Below are 19,380 nucleotides of genomic sequence, written 5' to 3'. Positions count from 1 at the left end.
GGAGCCTGTGCTCCGCAACGGGAGAGGCCACAACAGTGAGAGGCCCGCGTAACAAAAAAAAAAAAAAAAAAAAAAAAGTTATTTTTATGATCCTCTTCTTAAACGGACTTTTTTCCATTAACTGATCACCTACTAGATTTTATTTTTGGTCTTCATGTTACTTAGCAGCTTGTGACACAGCTCTAATCTCTCTGCTCTCTGATACAATCCTCCTAGATTTCCTCACACCTCATTGGTCACCCTCTAATGTTGTTCCTTTGCTGGTCCCTCCCCTTCTTCTAGATTTCTTAATGACAGAGTCCTGCAAGGCTTGTTTCTCTTAGTTTTTCTATCTGTGTTCACTGCCTTCGAGACCTCATACAGTCCCATGACTTTAAATACCATCTCTAGACTGCTGACTCTCAGATTTATAAATCCAGCTCATACTCACTCCAGAATTCTTGCTGACTTGACATCTCCTACACCGATGACCTAACAGACATCTCAAATTCATAATTCAGAACATAACTCCTAATCTTCGTTAGCAAAATCTGCTTCACCCTCAGCCTTCCCCTAGACAGCTGATGGCAATGCCATCCTGCCAGTTGTTCAGACTGAAAACCTTGGAATTATCCATGAATCTCCTGTCTCGTACCTCACACCCAACCCATCAGAAAGTTCTGTTTGCTCCTCTTTGGCTATATCCAGAACCGAAACGTCCTCATTTACTACAATCCTGAACTGAGCTGTCATAACTGGCTCTCACCTGGAACACTACATTAATGGCCTAACATTAGGCCTGTGACTTCCTAGTTTTTTTCTTGACAAAGCAGCCAGAGATACCATTAAAACGTACACCATTCTTAATTAGGAACATTGCCAGGGTTGGCCTTTTACAATTAGTATGAGATTTCTTTGATTTTATCTTTTCTTAATAGTTATTTTAAAAAACTTTTTATTGGCGTATAGTTGATTTACAATGTTGTGTTATTTAGAAGCTCACTTATGTTTACTAAGCTGATAAAAGCAAAATTTAAAATGAGATAGCTAAAAAATAAAAAATAAAATAAAATAAAATAAAATAAAAGCTAACAAATGTCTTTTTTTTTTAAACAGGGTAGGAATACTTACAATGTTCCTGAATTTAAAAATGACAAAAATTCTTTAAAAAAAAGTACACCAGGTCCCGTCACTCGTAAGCTCAAACACTGAAATGGTTACCTTAAAGTCCCAACGATGGCTTACAAATTCCAGTAAGATCAGGCTCAATCCCCATGCCCTCCTGCAACTTCTCTGACCTGTTTTCCTACTTTTCGCCCCTCACTCATTATAACCCAGTCACTCTGCCCTGCTTGTGGTTCCTTAGACACAACAGATATCCTCCTACCTGTTAGGGCCCCTGTCCACTTGATGCTCTGCCTGGAAAGTTCTTACCTGAGAGATCTACAGAGCTGCCCCTTCCTCGCCTCCAAGTGTTTGCTTAGATGTCTTATCAGTGAGGCTACCCTGTCCATCGTTTTAAAAACTGAAACCCACCCTCTCACTCCCCATCCCTCTTAGTCTTTTCCATAGCACGTATTACCATCTCACATACCATACAATGAATTATTGCTTATGTTTATTGTTCATTTTCTGACTCAATGTTAGAATGTAAGCTCAAATCCAACTACTGATATAGCTGGCTGACTGGATGGACTGAGTGATAATCCTGATATAAGAGGTCACAATATTTCATCTGATCTAGCACTCCATATTCATAAACCCACAAGTGAACTTTTCATACACGTTCAGAAGTATATACTCTTAAAGATGGAAGGGACCCAAAAGATCATCAATTATCTTCCTAGACAGGTAGGCAACCAGACATTGAGAGATAACTGACCTGCCTGCCTACATTCATATGATCAGCTAATAGCACACTAGACGACCATGATTTCTCATAGCTTCCTAATCTCATGTCTAGAAAGACAATCTAAGTCAGAAGAAAAGAGCAATAATTATTTAAAAGCTCTCCAAGGTCAGTCAAATACAAGGAAGACCTAGCATTATTTCAATAACAACTAATTCTGTAAAAAGCCATTCTACGTGGAAAAATATAATTACCCCATTTATAACCTATTAAGTGTTTCTGTAGCAGCTAGGGTTCAAAGAAGGTTAAGAAGAGAGTGAGAAAACTGTAGTTTGCATTAATATCTTTCCCACAGTCCCAGAGGCCCCAGCGGTGTGGATGCAGGATGAGCAATGCAGCTGCAAAGGGCACTCACTCAGATTCTCCAGCAGGTGCTTGCAGTCATCAGTGGCGACATCGTGTGCAGTCCGATTACACTTATCTCTTTTTTCCGGCTCCAGCCCTCCATGCCTACACAAGACTTGTAGGCAGTTCTGTAAAGACACGAACTCCATTACCTCACGTCCAAGTGGATAAAGTCAAGCGAAAACTCCAAGGGAAAATTCAGTTGCCTGTAGCAAGCAAATCAGGAATTCTCATCCAGAAAGCTTATTGCTTTCCCAGCAACCCAAATACACAGATTAATCTAAACACTGTCTCCAAATGAAAAGCAAACAGTGCTTCATTTACATGTGATTCACAGGATCAAAACACTGCTCCACAGAACAGCCTCTTAGGTTTCAAGTGAAAAAAATTAGCTTACTAATCACTCAGTTTGCAGAGTGAAATTAAGGAAAAAAGACTTCAGCAGACAGTATCCTTTTACTGTAATTTGGAAATATAAAGCAAAAAGACTTCTGCTACAACCAGATGCACCTTGCTATCTTCTAGATCAGGCACTGCTTTCCTGGTCATGCAAGTGCTGGGCTCCAATTGTAACAAGTCTATCCCAGAATCCTTGTAAGCACATATATATTTGAGATCTTACACTGTCTTACTTTTTTTATTTGAGAAATATGTGTGAACACCATGTTGACTGAAGTTCTAGAAAAAATTCTCAATAGATATTGAAGTTAGGTGCCCTCTTTTTCAGTTTTTTCTTGTGTTGCTCCAGGAAATCTCCATTTTAAAAATATCACTAACCTATGAGCTGAAAGGTCATAGTTTTCCAAAATTTTTCAATTCAAAGTGGTATACAATTTATATGCAAACATTTTCAAATAAGGAACTGCATGGCAGGATATTACATCAGGATATTTATCAAGGAACTCTGCTATTTCAACTTCTACCACTTCATGATTTGTCTGTTGATTTCCCACCACAGTAAGCACAAAACTGAATAAACCAGAAACCATGAAAAGGAACTAACAACCAAAACAAGCACTGTCCTTCTCTTCGCTCCCCTACACACACACACACACACACACACACACACACACACACACACACACACACACACACACAGAGGCTCTGGGCTGACTTCCACTTCTGACAACATAGTAAACTAGGCAGTCTGAACAGCTTTCTCTAATCGTGCTGTAAAACACTTTTTTTCTGTTTTGTAAAACATATGTTTTTCTTACTGATGTATAATATCCATATAGAAAATTACACAAGTAAGTGTGCAGCTTGAAGAATTAACACAAAGTGAACATACTTGTGTAAGGAGCACTCTGGAAGCCTCCTTAATGTTCCATCTCAGTCGCTGGCCCCTCCCCTTCTCCCCCCAAAGGTAGCTGCTACTACGATTTCTAAGATCAGAGATTGGCTTAGCCTATTTATGAATTTTATATAAATGGAACCATATTACAGATACACTTTTATACTTGGCTTCTTTTCATTCAACATAATGTCTGTAAAATTCATCCATGTGTTAGGAACAGTTATAATTCAATTCATTCTTTTTTAAAATTACTGGGTGGTATTCTATCATATGGATATACCACAATTTACTCATCTATTTTCTTGTTGGTGGACATTTGGGTTCTACTATGGACATTCTGGTACGTGTCCTTTGGTGGACACGTGTACATATTTCTGTTGGGTATATGTACAGACTTGGTCTTCTGGGTCACAGGGTATGCACATGTTCTGTATTAGTATAGACTGCAAAGAGCTTTCAAAAGTGGCTATACCAATTTCTACTCCCACCAGGAGTATACTTGAGTTCCAGTTGCTTCATATTGGCCCCAAAATACACTTTAAATCATGAGTTCACAAGGAAATACAGGAAATCCCTAAGGGTCAGAAAGAAAAACAAAAAGTAAGCTGAGACCACCAGTTAAGTGAAATTTGAACAGGAAGCCAGTGCTGGTTTGAGGACAAAGCCAATATAGGAAATCTTTTTGGATGCTGGGGGGATGGGAAACTAGGCCTTGGTACCTGCACAATGGAGCCGCCGAGCCAGAGGACCTTTGAATCAAGAAAATGTGTCTTCTGCAAAGGGACTGACTTGGACGTTGGTTTCTCACTCACCACTCCTGCTCAAGTCGGAGGGACCTTCTCTAACAATTGTAATCAAAGTCCAGCTTTCATGGGTCTGGGGTTCAGGTTTAAAAAAAATCACTAAGCCAAGAAACGAACTGAAAACTAAGTCAAATACATAAATTTTTTATACAATTGTTATTACTAACTTGTACAAAATCAGTAAACGTACAAGATAGTTAATAAAATTAACTCTAATGAAAGATTTAAGTAGAATGCAATCTGAGCACTAAACTTTATGGATTCCCAGATGATAAGAGATAAAAATAATACATTTATTACACAAGTTAGTACTTGCCGCAAAAGCAGGTAAGAGCCAAAACAGACCGGGGGGTGGGGGAGGTCTAAGCCTGCCAATATAAATGATTTTATCTACGAATTTTGGTAAATCATTTAACCTTTTCCTGCTCAGTTTCCATATCTGTCTCAAATATCTGTACTTCATAGGGCTGTTACGTGACTTAAATGAAAAGATGGGTAAAAAGCTTTTACATTCTTGGCACGTAAAACGTTCTCAATATTTATTAGCAGCTGTTTTTGTTATAATCAACATAATCATCACCAGTTAGAAGATAGCCCAAATATTCAGGTAAGTGGTGAGAAATTACAGCACATCAGCAAATGTCACAATTCTAGGTGATGGTACTTCAAATTACAAACAGAAATGATAGAAGATGCAACCAAAATCTGCAAGATTCTTTTAAGTCTGACCTATAAAGTGGGTTGTATATAATTTTTGTTACACTCAGGTAGGTCAGTAGGCAATAACGTAAGCAGTAGCTTTCTTTATAAGGAAGCAAGAAGTGTTGGAAAGATAGCAGGATAATGCGTATCCAAACAGGGTCACGGCTGTGAGTTCCACAGCACTATGCTGGGCTCCATGGGGAACACAAAGAAGATGAAAACTTTACCCACCTGACACTGAACAGGAGCAGCTGCAATAACCACTGGAGCACATACTAAGCTCTAGGCATCGTTCCAACACAGCACAAGTATTTAGTGCTCACACATCCTCACAACTTTAGGAAAGAGATACTAAGCACCTCTGTGCCAGGCGCTGTGTTAGAGCCCAGGGTTGTGACGATGAAGATGGTAACAGTTTCTGCTTCTCTGGCAGAAACGCAGAGTAGAGTCAAGAGCCACATGGATAATGTGCCCAGAAAAGGGGGCTGTTGAAGCGAGGAGAAAGTTTTACTAAGTGGAGGAGGAGGTGGTGGGAAAGGTAGAGAAAAGAATCTAAGCTCTCTCCTTGAAGGGTGGGATTCGAGTGAAGAGAACAAATGCTGTGATGCTAGTTGCTTTTTCTGGAAATGGATTCTCAGGGGACCTGAACTGGGCAGGCTATTCCAAGTGATGCAGAGCAAGAGGTCTAGACGAATAAGTCTAAATCAAAGTGCTGTTAACTATGATACAGATACATGTGCTAGAGCAGAGACTTTATTTTTTAATTTATTATGAATTTTGGTCATGCCGCACAGCTGAGGGATCTAAGTTCCCCGACCAGGGATCGAACCCGGGCCCTCAGCAGTGAAAGCGTGGAGCCCTAACCACTGGACCACCAGGGAATTCCCTAGAGCAGAGACTTCAAAAAGCAGTGGCTTAGGCTTCAACTTCTGCTTCCACTCACATCCCAATCGCCAGAACTTACGGAGGTGTCCATGGTTACCTGCTACAGAGGCTGGAGAATGTAGTCTTTATTTTGGGTGGTCACGAGCCCAGCTGAACTCTGAGGGGTCCGTTATTGTAGAAGAGGGTAGAAAAGATGTTGAAGGACAATGAACTACCTGTGCCAGGGGCCTTTAAGAGCTGAGAAGCAAGGTACCAGTGGCAGGGAGACTAAGTGGAAACCCCAAGTCCAAAGAGCTAGAGATAAGACCCTAGTCGGGGCAGGGAGCTGAGGGTCTGACACTGGGCAAGAAAGAATGGGAGGGAAGCAGTCTGCAAATGCACAGGTAGGGTCTGGCACACGTGCTGCGAACAACTTGGGGTGCTCGCTGTTCTGCAGGGCACAGGAGATGGAGGCTATCACAATGGGAAATAACAGCATGAGGAAGCAGGGAGACTTAGGGCTGAGATGAAGACAGCTAGAGTCAGCCGTGAAGGGCCGAGCGCTAGGGAGCTTGGATGTCTTTCTGGAGGCATGAGGGTATGTTTGGGTAGGAAGTGCCATGATCAGCTCAGTTCTGAAAAGCAACTGGTGCGTTTGGAAGACATACAGAAAAAGAGAGTGATGGAAAGGAGACCAGTTAAGACAGAACTCTCATAAAATAGCCCATTCACTCACTGATTCAACAAACATTTAGTGCCTGTGGGCCAGAGACTGCTGAGCACAATATATACAATGATGAAAAGTGATTTTTTGGAGGAGGTGGAAAGGGAGGGAGGCATACAAATAATCACAGTAAAGAACAAGCTCCCTAAGTAAAGTGTGAAGAGGTGCTCTGGGGACCAATGAACTCCTGGAAGCCAATACTTAAGCCGAGATGATTTCCAGGCAGGGAGGGGTCAGGGCAGAAGAGGCCATTTGAGGTAATGAGAAGAGCCGATGCAAAGGCAGGGAGAGAAGAGACAGTACAGGATGTCTGCACAGCAGCCAGCAGTGCAGGGTTAGAGCAGAGAGTGCAAGAGGAAAGGAGACAAGTGTGCTCGTGGAGAGAGGCTGAGGCTAGATCTGGACGGGACTTGTCTGTCATGTAAAGATCTGGCACTTATCCTTGAAGCGGCAGAAAGGTCACTTATCCTTGTAAAGACGAAAAGGTAAATTACATGACCAACTTCCTGTTAGGAAGGCCCCTCTCAAGACAGTGTAAAGGAGCTGGAGAGACTGGAGATGAGGAGATCACAGCAGGGCCTACACAAGTCCAGACAGCCCGTGATGAGGGCTCCCTAAGGGACATTTAAAAAAATAGCCTTCCCTTTGTTTACACGTTCATTTATAAGGGAATAAAATCTAGAGTTTTATCCATCATTTGAATTCATTATCTTAGGAAGATGGAGCAATAAACACAAATGTCAGATGATGTTAGTGGATTAAGAGACGAGGAACAAGAGATGCAGCCTAAACACGGGAGCCCAGGCATGCATCCTCATGGAGCTGTTTGGTGGAAGTAAACATGAATATCGTCATCAATAGGGTTACCATATAACTGGCTAAACTGGGACACTTTTAAGAGTAAAACAGGGGCACTGTTAATGGTTACATTGGGATGATGGGCATAAACAAGGACCGTACTGGGCCAACTGGGTTATCAAGGAGATGCCCTGTAAAACCGTGGGCGTCCTGGATAAGACCTTCCTGAATGGACTCAGGATATGGTTAGGTGGGCTAGAGAGAAGATTTTGGAATCTCTAATAGATCATATTCTGGAGACCAAAAAGATCATTCAAGGGGGAAAGTAGAGACCGAGAGGAGAAAAAGGGTCAAAACCAGACCCATGAAAGGTGTTAGTGGAAAACACCAGAAAGTGTATGTCTTGGGTGAGGGGTGCAGCAAGACTCTGGTTGGCCAAATTTATGTGAGAATCCTTTAGGATTCTGTGAGTCATTGCTGTTCAAATTAAGCAAGGATGCACTACTCTGCACTGAACATTCTGGAATGAGAGTTTTAAAAAATAGCCTTCCCTTTATCTACACACAGTCTGACTTTTTCGGAAATAATTTTATAAAAATTAAGGGGAAAAAATTATCACAGAGAATCAAAAGCACAGATTTCTATTTATCATCTAGTCCCAAAGACTTGGTCCAACCTCACAGGTTATCCTGTCTTTGTCTTCTCCTAGCCAGGTACCCAACTCTGTGACAAGGAAGAAATTTAGGGACTCCTATCATTTCTTTTCTCTTTGCAGCCATAACCTAGGGAGAGGAAATCTAAATCCTGGGGCTCCATGTGGGCCTCTGTGCTTAAGACACATACCGCATCCAGACCATCCAGTCAGGTGGATGCTGGAGTGTGGGAGGGAATACCTGACACTCGCCTGGCTAAGAGATAAAAACGCACCCGTCATTCCACAGTTCCTACACACTGTGAGGATGGCGTAAAGATGGCAACAAGAAGGGCACTGCCTAACCAGAGGACTGTGGGCCTGCCTAGAGATGACCTCTAGGATGGTGGAAATAAATGGCTGGAAGACAGGTAAAAAGCCAGGTGTGAGATCTGGGTTTGGGAAGAGTTACTGTAGAAGCCACACTTAAAGTTGAAAGACTGGATAAACTCTTAAAAATAGGACTAGGCAGCTAGGAAGGAGCATGGGAGTTGCTGAGGGTTAAAAAACAAAAGAGAAAAACCAGAAAAACAAAGAGAAAGCCTGGTCATCAAATTCAGACGGGAAGTGAGGAAGGAGCAGTGTTCTAGAAGCTGAGGAGGAGTCTGCATTAGAGTCAACATGTTAAACAACCCAGAAAGGCTGAGTAAGAAGAGCCTGAGTGACAGGAAGCCCCTGGCTTGGGCAATACGTAAGCTAGAATTATCATCTACTCAAAACACATAATCCCCCAAATAAAGAGTCTGTTTGTAAGAGAGCTTCAACAACTAGCCGCTCAAATCCAGACACTCTCCCTAATCTATTTCTGCAGCAGGAACTTGACATGTCAGAGTTCTCATGACAGAACACAGAGTTTCACTAAGAAACTCTTCTATCCATTCACCCTAAGTGATGAAAACAAGTTTATCCTCAGTGACGAGTTCAACTTTGGAGCAGTCACAGACCAGCTTTAGAGAGAGCTACTCTTGTTACCAAACACTAAATGGTGATTTCCATAAATTGCTTAAACATTGGGAAAAAGACCAAGAACTCAGTGGAAAAAGGACTGATTTGGGAATCTGGTCTTCTATGAATTGACCTGGGGGAATTAGTTACACTATTTCCCAAAACTTAATTTTTTCATCTGCAAGGCAAGGCAGCCGGACTAGATGAGCTATGTGTCTTCAAGCTCTGAAATCCCATTTTTTTTTTTAACATTGAAAAACACAGGGAAACTGAAGTCATCTTCTTGGGTAACAATGGTACTACCACCTTATGTGGATTGGACACATATATGCCACTGCAAAGAGAAAAAAAAACATACACCTTTTAAGCTCTACTTGTGGTCAGTGTAGAATCTCTTCACCTACACAATGATTAACTCAGAAGTGTAATTTATTTTTTCAGAAAACTGGTCTTAGCAACTTAGTTGTGAATGGATTACCTCTACGGAGTCAGCCAGGATATAAACACTGTATTAGGCGAAGGATGAAAAATATTTTCCAATACCCACGACTGACTAGGAAGGCAGGCCGCACAAGTAATGAAACCAGGCATTCTGGGCTTCATTTCCAACTTCTATCTACTAATCCCTCCAGGGTTTAAATATCCTAACCATAAAATGAAGAGGTTAGCCTGGAAGATGACATATCTACTCCAGGGCAAAAAAATATCTATTATTTTAATTTATTATTTTTCTTTGCAGTGTGTGGATGTTGTCAGTCACGCTCACTTTCTAAAATCTCTCTTCTTGTTCAAAATTTATCTTAAGCTTCTTAACAGAAGAGAATACAGAGAGAGTCATATTACACGTGAGAAAGAAATCCTATTTCCCTTTACTCAGTGATGACAGAGCATCCACGTTGCCAGGGGCCTAGGAAGCCATGAAGACGCCATCCTCGGCTATAAAAACACCAGGACTTATGAGGAGTTCATAATGAAGGAGATGAGTGGCAACACAAGCCCCCCACCCTGCAGGGTAACTCACCCTGGAGAGTGGGCTACTCTCTCTGCCTAGCACCAGAGGGTCAGTGGCGGAACATTCTAGATCAGTGATGCTCAGGTTTTGTTTTTTGCCTTTTTTTTTCTTGCCTTCAGGTTGAGTGCATGAACAACCTACCACTGCCAGTAAACCTCTTGCATTATCCTCAGATTTTCTTGAAGGGGGAAGTAAGTTGAGAACTACCCCTTCCATGCACCTTTCCTCCATCAAATGAGATTCACTGTCTTAGCTTAACTATGCGTTTTCAAATGTAAGCTTTCATATTTTCCATCTTTGTCTTCCAAACACTTTTATGTCAAATGTCATTGCCTTCCATTCAAACCAATATATATATATCAAGTTCACAGAATTTCTGCAGGTTTTTTTTTTTTTAAGGATAAAATAGGAGTAAACTACTACTAGCAAGCAATACCTCAACGTTGAACTGAATCATGCCTTTTTCTCACTAGCTTAAAAAAAAAAAAACCCAAAGTCCAAAATGAACAGCTTCTGCTCTAGATCATAACAACAGGAAGTTACCCAACCAGGAGCTCCAAATGCACATTTCTAGCTATTTCCAGATATCTCCATCTGGTTGAACATATCCCAGAATTAAATTCAGCATGCTTAAATCCACATTCTATCTTCTTTTTTTACATTTTAATTAATTAATTTATTTATTTTTGGCTGTGCTGGGTATTCGTTTCTGTGCGAGGGCTTTCTCTAGTTGCAGCGAGCGGGGGCCACTCTTCATCGTGGTGCGCGGGCCTCTCACTGTCGCGGCTTCTCTTGTTGCAGAGCACAAGTTCCAGACGCGCAGGCTCAGTAGTTGTGGCTCACGGGTCTAGTTGCTCCGCGGCATGTGGGATCTTCCCAGACCAGGGCTCGAACCCATGTCCCCTGCATTGGCAGGCAGATTCTCAACCACTGCGCCACCAGGGAAGCCCCACATTCTATCTTCTTGATCACAACGACGCCTCTTCTTTCCTCTTTCTGGGAATGTCACTATGATCCTTCTATTTAGCTCGCTCTTTTCCTGTATCTAATCTGTCTTCAATTCTTGGACATTGGTACTCTGTGATCTCTCTTATTATTTCTACCACTCCCATCATCTTTCACCTCGTCTCTCCCCTGCCACCAGTGTTTTCATAATCCCCAGTCTTCGAAATGTTATTGCTGAGTCAATCAATCTAAACTACAGAGCTGATTTTTTTGCTCCTTTGTATAAAACCTTTCAATGGTTTACTCTGACTAGTAAATAAAGCTCAAACTTCTTAATACATCACTGACGGCCAGTGCCATACTGTGAAACTTCTCATTACTCTTCATTAGCTCAACTGGAGCTGTTACCCACCTCCCTACTTCTGGTCTGTTCCTACTCGTCCCTCCATCTGAACTACTCTCCTCTCCAGTGATGGGTGACAAATTTAACCCACCCTGCAAGGCCAAAATCGTTTCCATCTCCTCCAGAATGAGCCATTCCTGAGCCTAATATTCCGCAACTCTGCCCTCTGAAATACGTGCATTCTCTTCCAAAAATTAAAAATTTGCATTTTTGTACTGTTCCAACCACGTGTCTATTACCCTTGTTTTAAATTTTTTGAGCTTCTCTTATCCTACACTTGTCTTGTATCTTGCACCCTTGCCACTGAACCAGGAGTTAACTAATCGCATAAATGATTCCTGCAAATGTTAGCTTACACAATGCCTTGCACTCAGGAGCTTCCTGATAGATTTTCATTGTTAAAGCAATATTATTGCTAAAGTGATTTAAATAGAAAAAGAAGCATGAACGGATGGCTTACTATTTCATGTTATTTCCGTAATAATCAGAATCTTTCTCTCTTCTAACTGATGAGTGAAATCTAGAATGCCCTCTTATGTATCATAAGACAGCACAGGTAGGGCTAGTGAGGGAGTTCAGAGTACAGGGCATGTGTACGTGAATCCTGGCCCTCCCTCTAACTCACGGCATGGTCTTGGTACGGAATCAAACAACCCTGTGGACTCAATCAATATCCAACTTTTCCTCTAATCTGACATGAGACAAAATGTCTGGAATTACCCCCACATTTGTTAACAAACTCCAAACTGATTTTTGTGATTAAGTCTCATATACGCTTGACCGTAAATATCTGCTGGACAAAAAAAGTTGGTTCGCATTGGAAGCGGATCATCTCCTGCAATGGTACTGCTCAGTCCCCAATTATTCAGATGAAACACACTCAGCCAATAGCAGACAACTTTGCCACTCATCAAATTACAACTGTGTAATGAGGCCATCTGCTACCAGACACACCTTAAAACCTTTTGAAGCAGCAATATGGGCAGCAGTCCAGCCTTTGCTGTTGGCGTGGTTGATGAGGTCTGCAGGAACAACAGGCTTGGATGTGCCCTCACGACTCTCTTCTCCTCCGTCCAAGTCAAAGACGCCCGACTCGGGCTCCTCATGCAACGAGTTTCCATGAGCTGGGGCCCTATGGTACATAAGAAGCTTGAGGCTGTCCACATTACCAGTGTCCACAGCTGCATGAACTGGTGTCCAGCCATCCTGAAAATAAAACGACCAGGGGGAAAGGGTTGATTACAACATCAATGTTGGGAACTGTGTTATTTAAAGTTCACCTCTAAATGTTCTTGGGCATGGACCACCGAGCTGGGAAAAGCAGGCTTCCGATCCTGAATATCATAGATGACCTAAGTTCTCAGACCACTGTCAATTAGTGTATTTTCCATTGCTATGGCTCATGTTTGCTATTTGGTAAGAATTGCCTCTTAACAGTTGACCATTTGGAGTGAACAGGTACTGCCCAGGATGGTAACTAAGCATTATATATGGTAAAACAAAATCTCAATTTAATATTATGAAAGAGAATGAACTATAGCATAAAGATTTTTTAAAATTTATATGCAAATGTAAAGTTATCAGTACTGTACTAAATGAATGCTGTTATAAGCCAGTTTCACTTACAGGGAAGAGTTCTAATTCTAGTTATCTTAAAACTTTATGCCACTGATTTCAGAAGGAAAGATTCTAGATAAGAGGGAAAAGGCAGACATAAAGGAAAAACAAAGTCAAGTAACTTCATGAGATACCTATCAGCCTCCATGGAGCTCTCTGTGACTGCAGCTGGATATTGATAAATGCAAGCTTAGAAAATGTTCCAACTAAAATGCCTGGGCCCATTCTCTAGAACATACTGTACTTTGAAGCCTCAACCGTCCACTTATCTGGTTGCTAGAGCAGACTCAACTCTTTCCTACTATAGTGGTTCTCCAGGTGTGGTCCCCTGACCAGCAGCATAAGCACCACCTGTGAACTCGTTAGAATGTAAATTGTTGAGCCTCATCCCAGACCAACTGAATCAGAAACCTCAAGGTTGGGGCCCCGCAATCCGTTTTAACAGCCTTCTGGGCAACTCTGCTGCGCTAAAGTTTGACAAACACTATTCTAGGGGAAATCCTGATCCCCTCCGTAGTCTCTCATTTTTATATACAGATAGGTCTGCCTTCTACTCAGGTATCCACCTTCATTAGATTTTTAAGACTTTCATAAAAGAATTGAGAATTATTTCAGTGATACATATTTTGGCTTCATTTTCTTTTCCCTTTGGCCTATTTTTTTCATTTGGTATTTCATACTGCTACACTAAATATTTTTTCAGTGAGCTACAGTACACTTTAAAAAAAATAACGGGGTTAGAAGACAGGGAGAAAAACAGACAATAAATGTAACCATCTACATTTAGACTGAGTCATCTGATCATTTGCTAAAGCTCTCACTGAATGACGTGGCTTTTTCTCTGGTTCTGTACTTCATATCAAGGGAATCGACTTGGCTAACAGCAGATCGTGGCTGGGCAGTAGCTGGAATACCATATAGTCCTCCGGTGTACCCCAGGCAGATAAAGTGTTTCATGGCTTGTTCTTTGTTGGGCTGTAGATACCTTTACATGGGTATCAGCCTTAATTAGGCACCAGAGTGTAAGTGCTCTTGACCTTCCTTAATTTATATTACAAAGGCCATGCAGTTATTTCTGAAAAACTTAAAATCTTTAATTCTCCTTTGATATCTTATTAAAAGTCATGAGAAATCATTATTCCCTTAAGGTTCTTTATCAATTATGCTATTTATCTCTGTACTTCGGAGTCTCTGTACTTCTAACGATTTCTTATCAACAACTAGCTTGAGAGCATGGATTTCTGTGTTCTCTAACTTATAGGATGTGACTTTTTATGTTGAACTACTTATTTTTCATTCAGATAATGATGTAAAATTCATTCCTTTTTCATATGTAAGGTAGAATTTTATAATGAATATGTGTAATACCACAGATTTCTTAAATAAAATATATAAAACAACATGAATCTGGACTATTTTCTCAGATTTTCAAAAAATAAATAGAAAGGAAATTAAAGAAAAAAAGCTCTTGCAATAGAACTCAATGGAAAATGTCTATACCTAGCTTATATCTCTGGTTATACCATTAATTGTTTGTTTTCTTTTGAGAAATTAAGAAAATCCAAGATCTAAGAGTGACCTTAAAGTAGGTAATGCACCTTTTTATCCTAGAAAATTTTAAGGGTGTTTCCTATGAAATGGATGCACAGTATAGTCAATTCTCTATTAACAGAAGAGATCCAAGGTTCAGATAACCTTTGGAGATTAAGATGTCTACACTTGTCTTTCATCGGGAATATTCTGGAGGGTGGTGATTAATTACACTTTTCACATTCTGGGAAGCTGCAAAAAAAAAAATTCCTGATACCAGTGAAGAGTGGGCTCCGTTAAACCCACCAGTCCTTAGATGGGTCCCCACTGGAGAAATGCATGCCAGTGTACGAAGGCTGATTTCTTGGTCTTTAAATCTATCATGATAGGTTGATGAAGACCAGCTTGGGAAGCTGAATTGAGAAGTTTGTTTCAAATGCATTTCTGAGTGGCTGAGCCAGAAGTATTATCCAAGGACTCTTCTGTGGATCAGACTCCGAATTTCTTCAGTTTCTAAATCCCTGACTTCACCTGTACGCCCTGTACAGGAGGTATCAGAACTGTGTGGGATGGAGTCAACAGCTACCTCAGCCTGTTAGGCTCCATAGTGGGTTTCCACACACAGTGCTTCAAGTTCTGACTCAAATTAGGCAACGACCTTGAACTCTGTGAGGTGTTGCATAATCTTGGCAACAATAAACGTCAGTCCTGGGAAGAACAGTGAGCACAAATAACCTTCCTCTAAGTGCTGGCAATGGGCACTGTCTTGCCACAAACTCCCTCCTGTTTACACATACTACAAATGAGCACTACTGTGGATAGTGACGACGGCCTCGATGACAGCTGACCTTTGTCCGCTGCTTACAATTCCCAGGCACTACACCAACTACCTTTAAAAAGAAAGGCTAATGAACAAGCTTCTAATAATCAGATGCTCAAACAAATAAGACAATGTCCTTATCCAATATCCTCAAAGCAAAACAAAACAAAGCAACCTGTATTTTAACCGATTTTATTTTTCGAGCTGTAGAGTTTGGAGACATATAGTAAATTATAGGACAAAACCCAACATACAGGTACTCACTCTGGTTTTCACACTTCGGTCAGTTCCAGCTTCCAACAAGAGTTTAATACATTCTTTATTTCCATTTTTACAGGCCAGGTATAGAGGTGTCTGTCCTCCATCAGCAGCATGATTAATATTAGCATCATATGCAATTAATAATTCTACACACCTAAATGCAAGATTATGATTAATTACATACAAACTGGGTTTGATTTCTGAAGTACCACCTGACCAAGATATTAAATAGAGAAAATAATGCTAGAGCAATTCTGCATCTTTATTTACATGAATTATTAAATATATGTATCAATTATTCCTGGTCTTATTACATAGATACTGTTTTTAACAAGGCTGGAAGATGTATTTTAACTACTCCCATGAAAATTTAAAATAGCAGCTTTGATCAAGTGTGAATACGTGGTTTATGACAGTTCTCTGCAACCAAATTGTGAAAGCAGAGTCCTTGGAATAAGTTTAACTGTGCCTGACATATATATTATTTGTGGTTCAAAATAGTTTGAACCTTGAAAAAAGTCAGGCTGCTGAGTCATTCTGAGATTTCCACTTGAGAAAATAATTATAAATAGCACAGACAGCAGGGCACCATTTGCCTCCACTATAAAAGGCAGTACGGAGACAGAAAAGGGCCATCTTGGGGAGAAAAGACAGCAGAGCTGTCCTGTCTCCTGAAGTGGGGCTAGTTTATGAGGAAAAAGACACAGCTAAGCAGAAACACATTGCCCTGAGAATCAAGAAGGAAAGCAATGAGGTAAATTCAAGACTTCATGACACTTCGGAACTAACTTCAGTTTACAAAATTAGATGAGAATAAACTTAAAAGACAGTGATAAATCATCAAATTAGGCAGGAACTCACATCTTTGTTTCTTTGCTCAGATGCATGTTTTTTCTTGGCTTCCCTTGGCAACATTTGGTTTGTTTATGCATATTTTTAAAATAAGTTACATACTGATGTGTATCTAATACACATTTAAATTAATCAAGCCCCTGCATTTCCCCAGGGTTCTCCCTTTTTGCAAAGCCATCCATGCCTCTGTTCCCATGACTGTTATACTATCCAAGCAAGTGGCCCTACAGATTGCCTGCTGGCAGTAAAGGTAAAAGTATAGCCCAGAAGAATCTCTCTTGGAGGACTTAGGATACATGCAAGAAGTAGCAGCAAAATCAGTAGCTCTGATCCTCAAAAATAAACTCAGGTTGATGAGACATGTTAGACACACAGAAAAAACAAAACAAAACTGTACTTCATGGATGCATTTTGAACTTTGAAAAATTTACCTTTATGACTAGTAACATTACTGTAAAATGTAAAACCCGTATTTCAAGAATTCTGAGATTTGTTAAAGGAAACATTTCTATTGGGATGGTAAAATAAAAAAGTTGAACACAGCTTTCGTTCTCCATAGCCTGCCATTTCATCACAGGCAAACAAAGCAATTTAGCTATATTCTATTTTATTATTAAAATATGACTTGATTTTAGACAGTTATATCTATAGTCAACTGACTTATTAAACTACTGAAGAAATCACTGCTAAACTTACGTATATTTTACTTGACAGGCTCTTTTTGGTTTTGTGCTCTGATTTCTTTCAGTATGTAAGTTCTGCTTCAATTTTTTTTAAAATGATAAAATGAAGTGAATAATTGGGATTTAATACTGAATAAACTGCCAGTAGGAAGTTAAGAGTATTACAATTAATATAATTCTATGTTTTACTTTTAATGCCATCACACATAAAAAAGGTTTTGGGGTTGCGGTGGTGGAAAACAGTGAACAGCAAAGTGTTTAACAATCCGTTATATAACCACATACACAGTCGGCCGTCCATATCTGCAGGTTTCACATCTGTGGATTCAACCAACCCCAGATGGAAAATACTTAGAAAAAATCCTAGGAAGTTCCAAAAAGCAAAACTTGAATTTACCACATGCTCGCAGCTATTTACATAGCATTTACATTGTATTAGGTATTATAAGTAACCTAAAGATGGTTAAAAGTACACGGGAGGACGTGCGTGGGTTATATGCAAATACGGCAACATTTTATATAACGGACTTAGAGCATCCTCAATTTTGGTATCTGTAGGAGGTCCTGGAACCATTCTGCCATAGGCAGGAGGGATGACTTTATGTTGATATGCTAAAAATAATCCTCTTCTTCGGAAGCAAGTTCATTCACAGGAGGTTTGGAAACAGCATATTCCTCTTCTTCATTTCCCTCATATACAACCATCTATTATTAAGAAGAGTAAACTTAGGAAACTTTCACAAGCCTCTTAGATAGCCTCATCCACCAGAAGGCAGAGAGCAGAAGCAAGAAGAACTACAGTCCTGCAGCCTATGGAACAAAAATGACATTCACAGAAAGATAGACAAAATGAAAAGGCAGAGGGCTATGTACCAGATGAAGGAACAAGATAAAAGCCCAGAAAAACAACTAAATGAAGTGGAGATAGGCAACCTTCCAGAAAAAGAATTCAGAATAATGATAGCAAAGATGATCTAGGACCTCGGAAAAAGAACAGAGGCAAAGATCGAGAAGATGCAAGAAATGTTTAACAAAGACCTAGAAGAATTAAAGAACAAACAAACAGAGATGAACGATACAATAACTGAAATGAAAACTACACTAGAAGGAATCAATAGCAAAATAACTGAGGCAGAAGAACGGATAAGTGACCTGAAAGACAGAAAGGTGGAATTCATTGCTACTGAACAGAATAAAGAAAAAAGAATGAAAAGAAATGAAAACAGCCTAAGAGACCTCTGGGACAACATTAAACGCAACAACATTCGCATTATAGGGGTCCCAGAAGGAGAAGAGAGAGAGAAAGGACCAGAGAAAATATTTGAAGAGACTACAGTTGAAAACTTCCCTAACATGGGAAAGGAAATAGCCACCCAAGTCCAGTTAGTGCAGAGTGCCATACAGGATAAACCCAAGGAGAAACACACCAAGACACACAGTAATCAAACTGGCAAAAATTAAAGACAAATTATTGAAAACATCAAGGGAAAAATGACAAATAACATACAAGGGAACTCCCATAAGGTTAACAGCTGATTTCTCAGCAGAAACTCTACAAGCCAGAACGGAGTGGCATGATATAATTAAAGTGATGAAAGGGAAGAACCTATAACCAAGATTACTCTACCCAGCAAGGATCTCATTCAGATTTGATGGAGAAATCAAAAGCTTTACAGACAAGCAAAAGCAAAGAGAATTCAGCACCACCAAACCAGCTCTACAACAAATGCTAAAGGAACTTCTCTAAGTGGGAAACACAAGAGAAGAAAAGGACCTACAAAAACAAACCCAAAACAATTAAGAAAATGGTAAAAGGAACATACATATTGATAATTACCTTAAACATGAATGGTTTAAATGCTCCAACCAAATGACACAGGCTTGCTGAATACAAGCGACCCACTTCAGACCTAGGGACACATTCAGACTGAAAGTGAGGGGATGGAAAAAGATATTCCATGCAAATGGAAATCAAAAGAAAGCTGGAGTAGCTATACTCATATCAGATAAAATAGACTATAAAATAAAGAATGTTAAAAAAGACAAGGAAGGACACTACACAATGATCAAGGGATCAATCCAAGAAGAAGATATAACAATTATAAATATATATGCACCCAACATAGGAGCACCTCAATACATAAGGCAACTGCTAACAGCTATAAAAGAGGAAATCGACAGTAACACAATAATAGTGGGG

At 40.2% G+C, this 19,380-nt stretch overlaps 1 protein-coding gene across 3 annotated transcripts in view; it reads right to left on the bottom strand.

Annotated features, from left to right (window-relative positions):
* The window catches only part of CTTNBP2 (cortactin binding protein 2), a 171,805-nt gene that overhangs the window by 62,867 nt on the left and 89,558 nt on the right, over positions 1 to 19,380 (bottom strand). For all 3 annotated transcript variants that reach the window (XM_024128757.1, XM_024128762.3, XM_028489835.2), the window contains 3 exons: positions 15,649 to 15,799; positions 12,372 to 12,623; positions 2,244 to 2,361 (listed from right to left, as the gene is read on the bottom strand). In XM_024128757.1, the coding sequence (XP_023984525.1) occupies positions 2,244 to 2,361; positions 12,372 to 12,623; positions 15,649 to 15,799 (521 nt within the window). The remainder of the gene's footprint in view (positions 1 to 2,243; positions 2,362 to 12,371; positions 12,624 to 15,648; positions 15,800 to 19,380) is intronic.

This window comes from Physeter macrocephalus, chromosome 5, assembly GCF_002837175.3.
Source record: "Physeter macrocephalus isolate SW-GA chromosome 5, ASM283717v5, whole genome shotgun sequence".
In the NCBI taxonomy this organism is placed as follows: Eukaryota; Metazoa; Chordata; class Mammalia; order Artiodactyla; family Physeteridae; genus Physeter; species Physeter macrocephalus.
The sequence above is the reverse complement of the archived record's forward strand: the minus strand, read 5'-3'. Positions and strand labels throughout refer to the sequence as shown.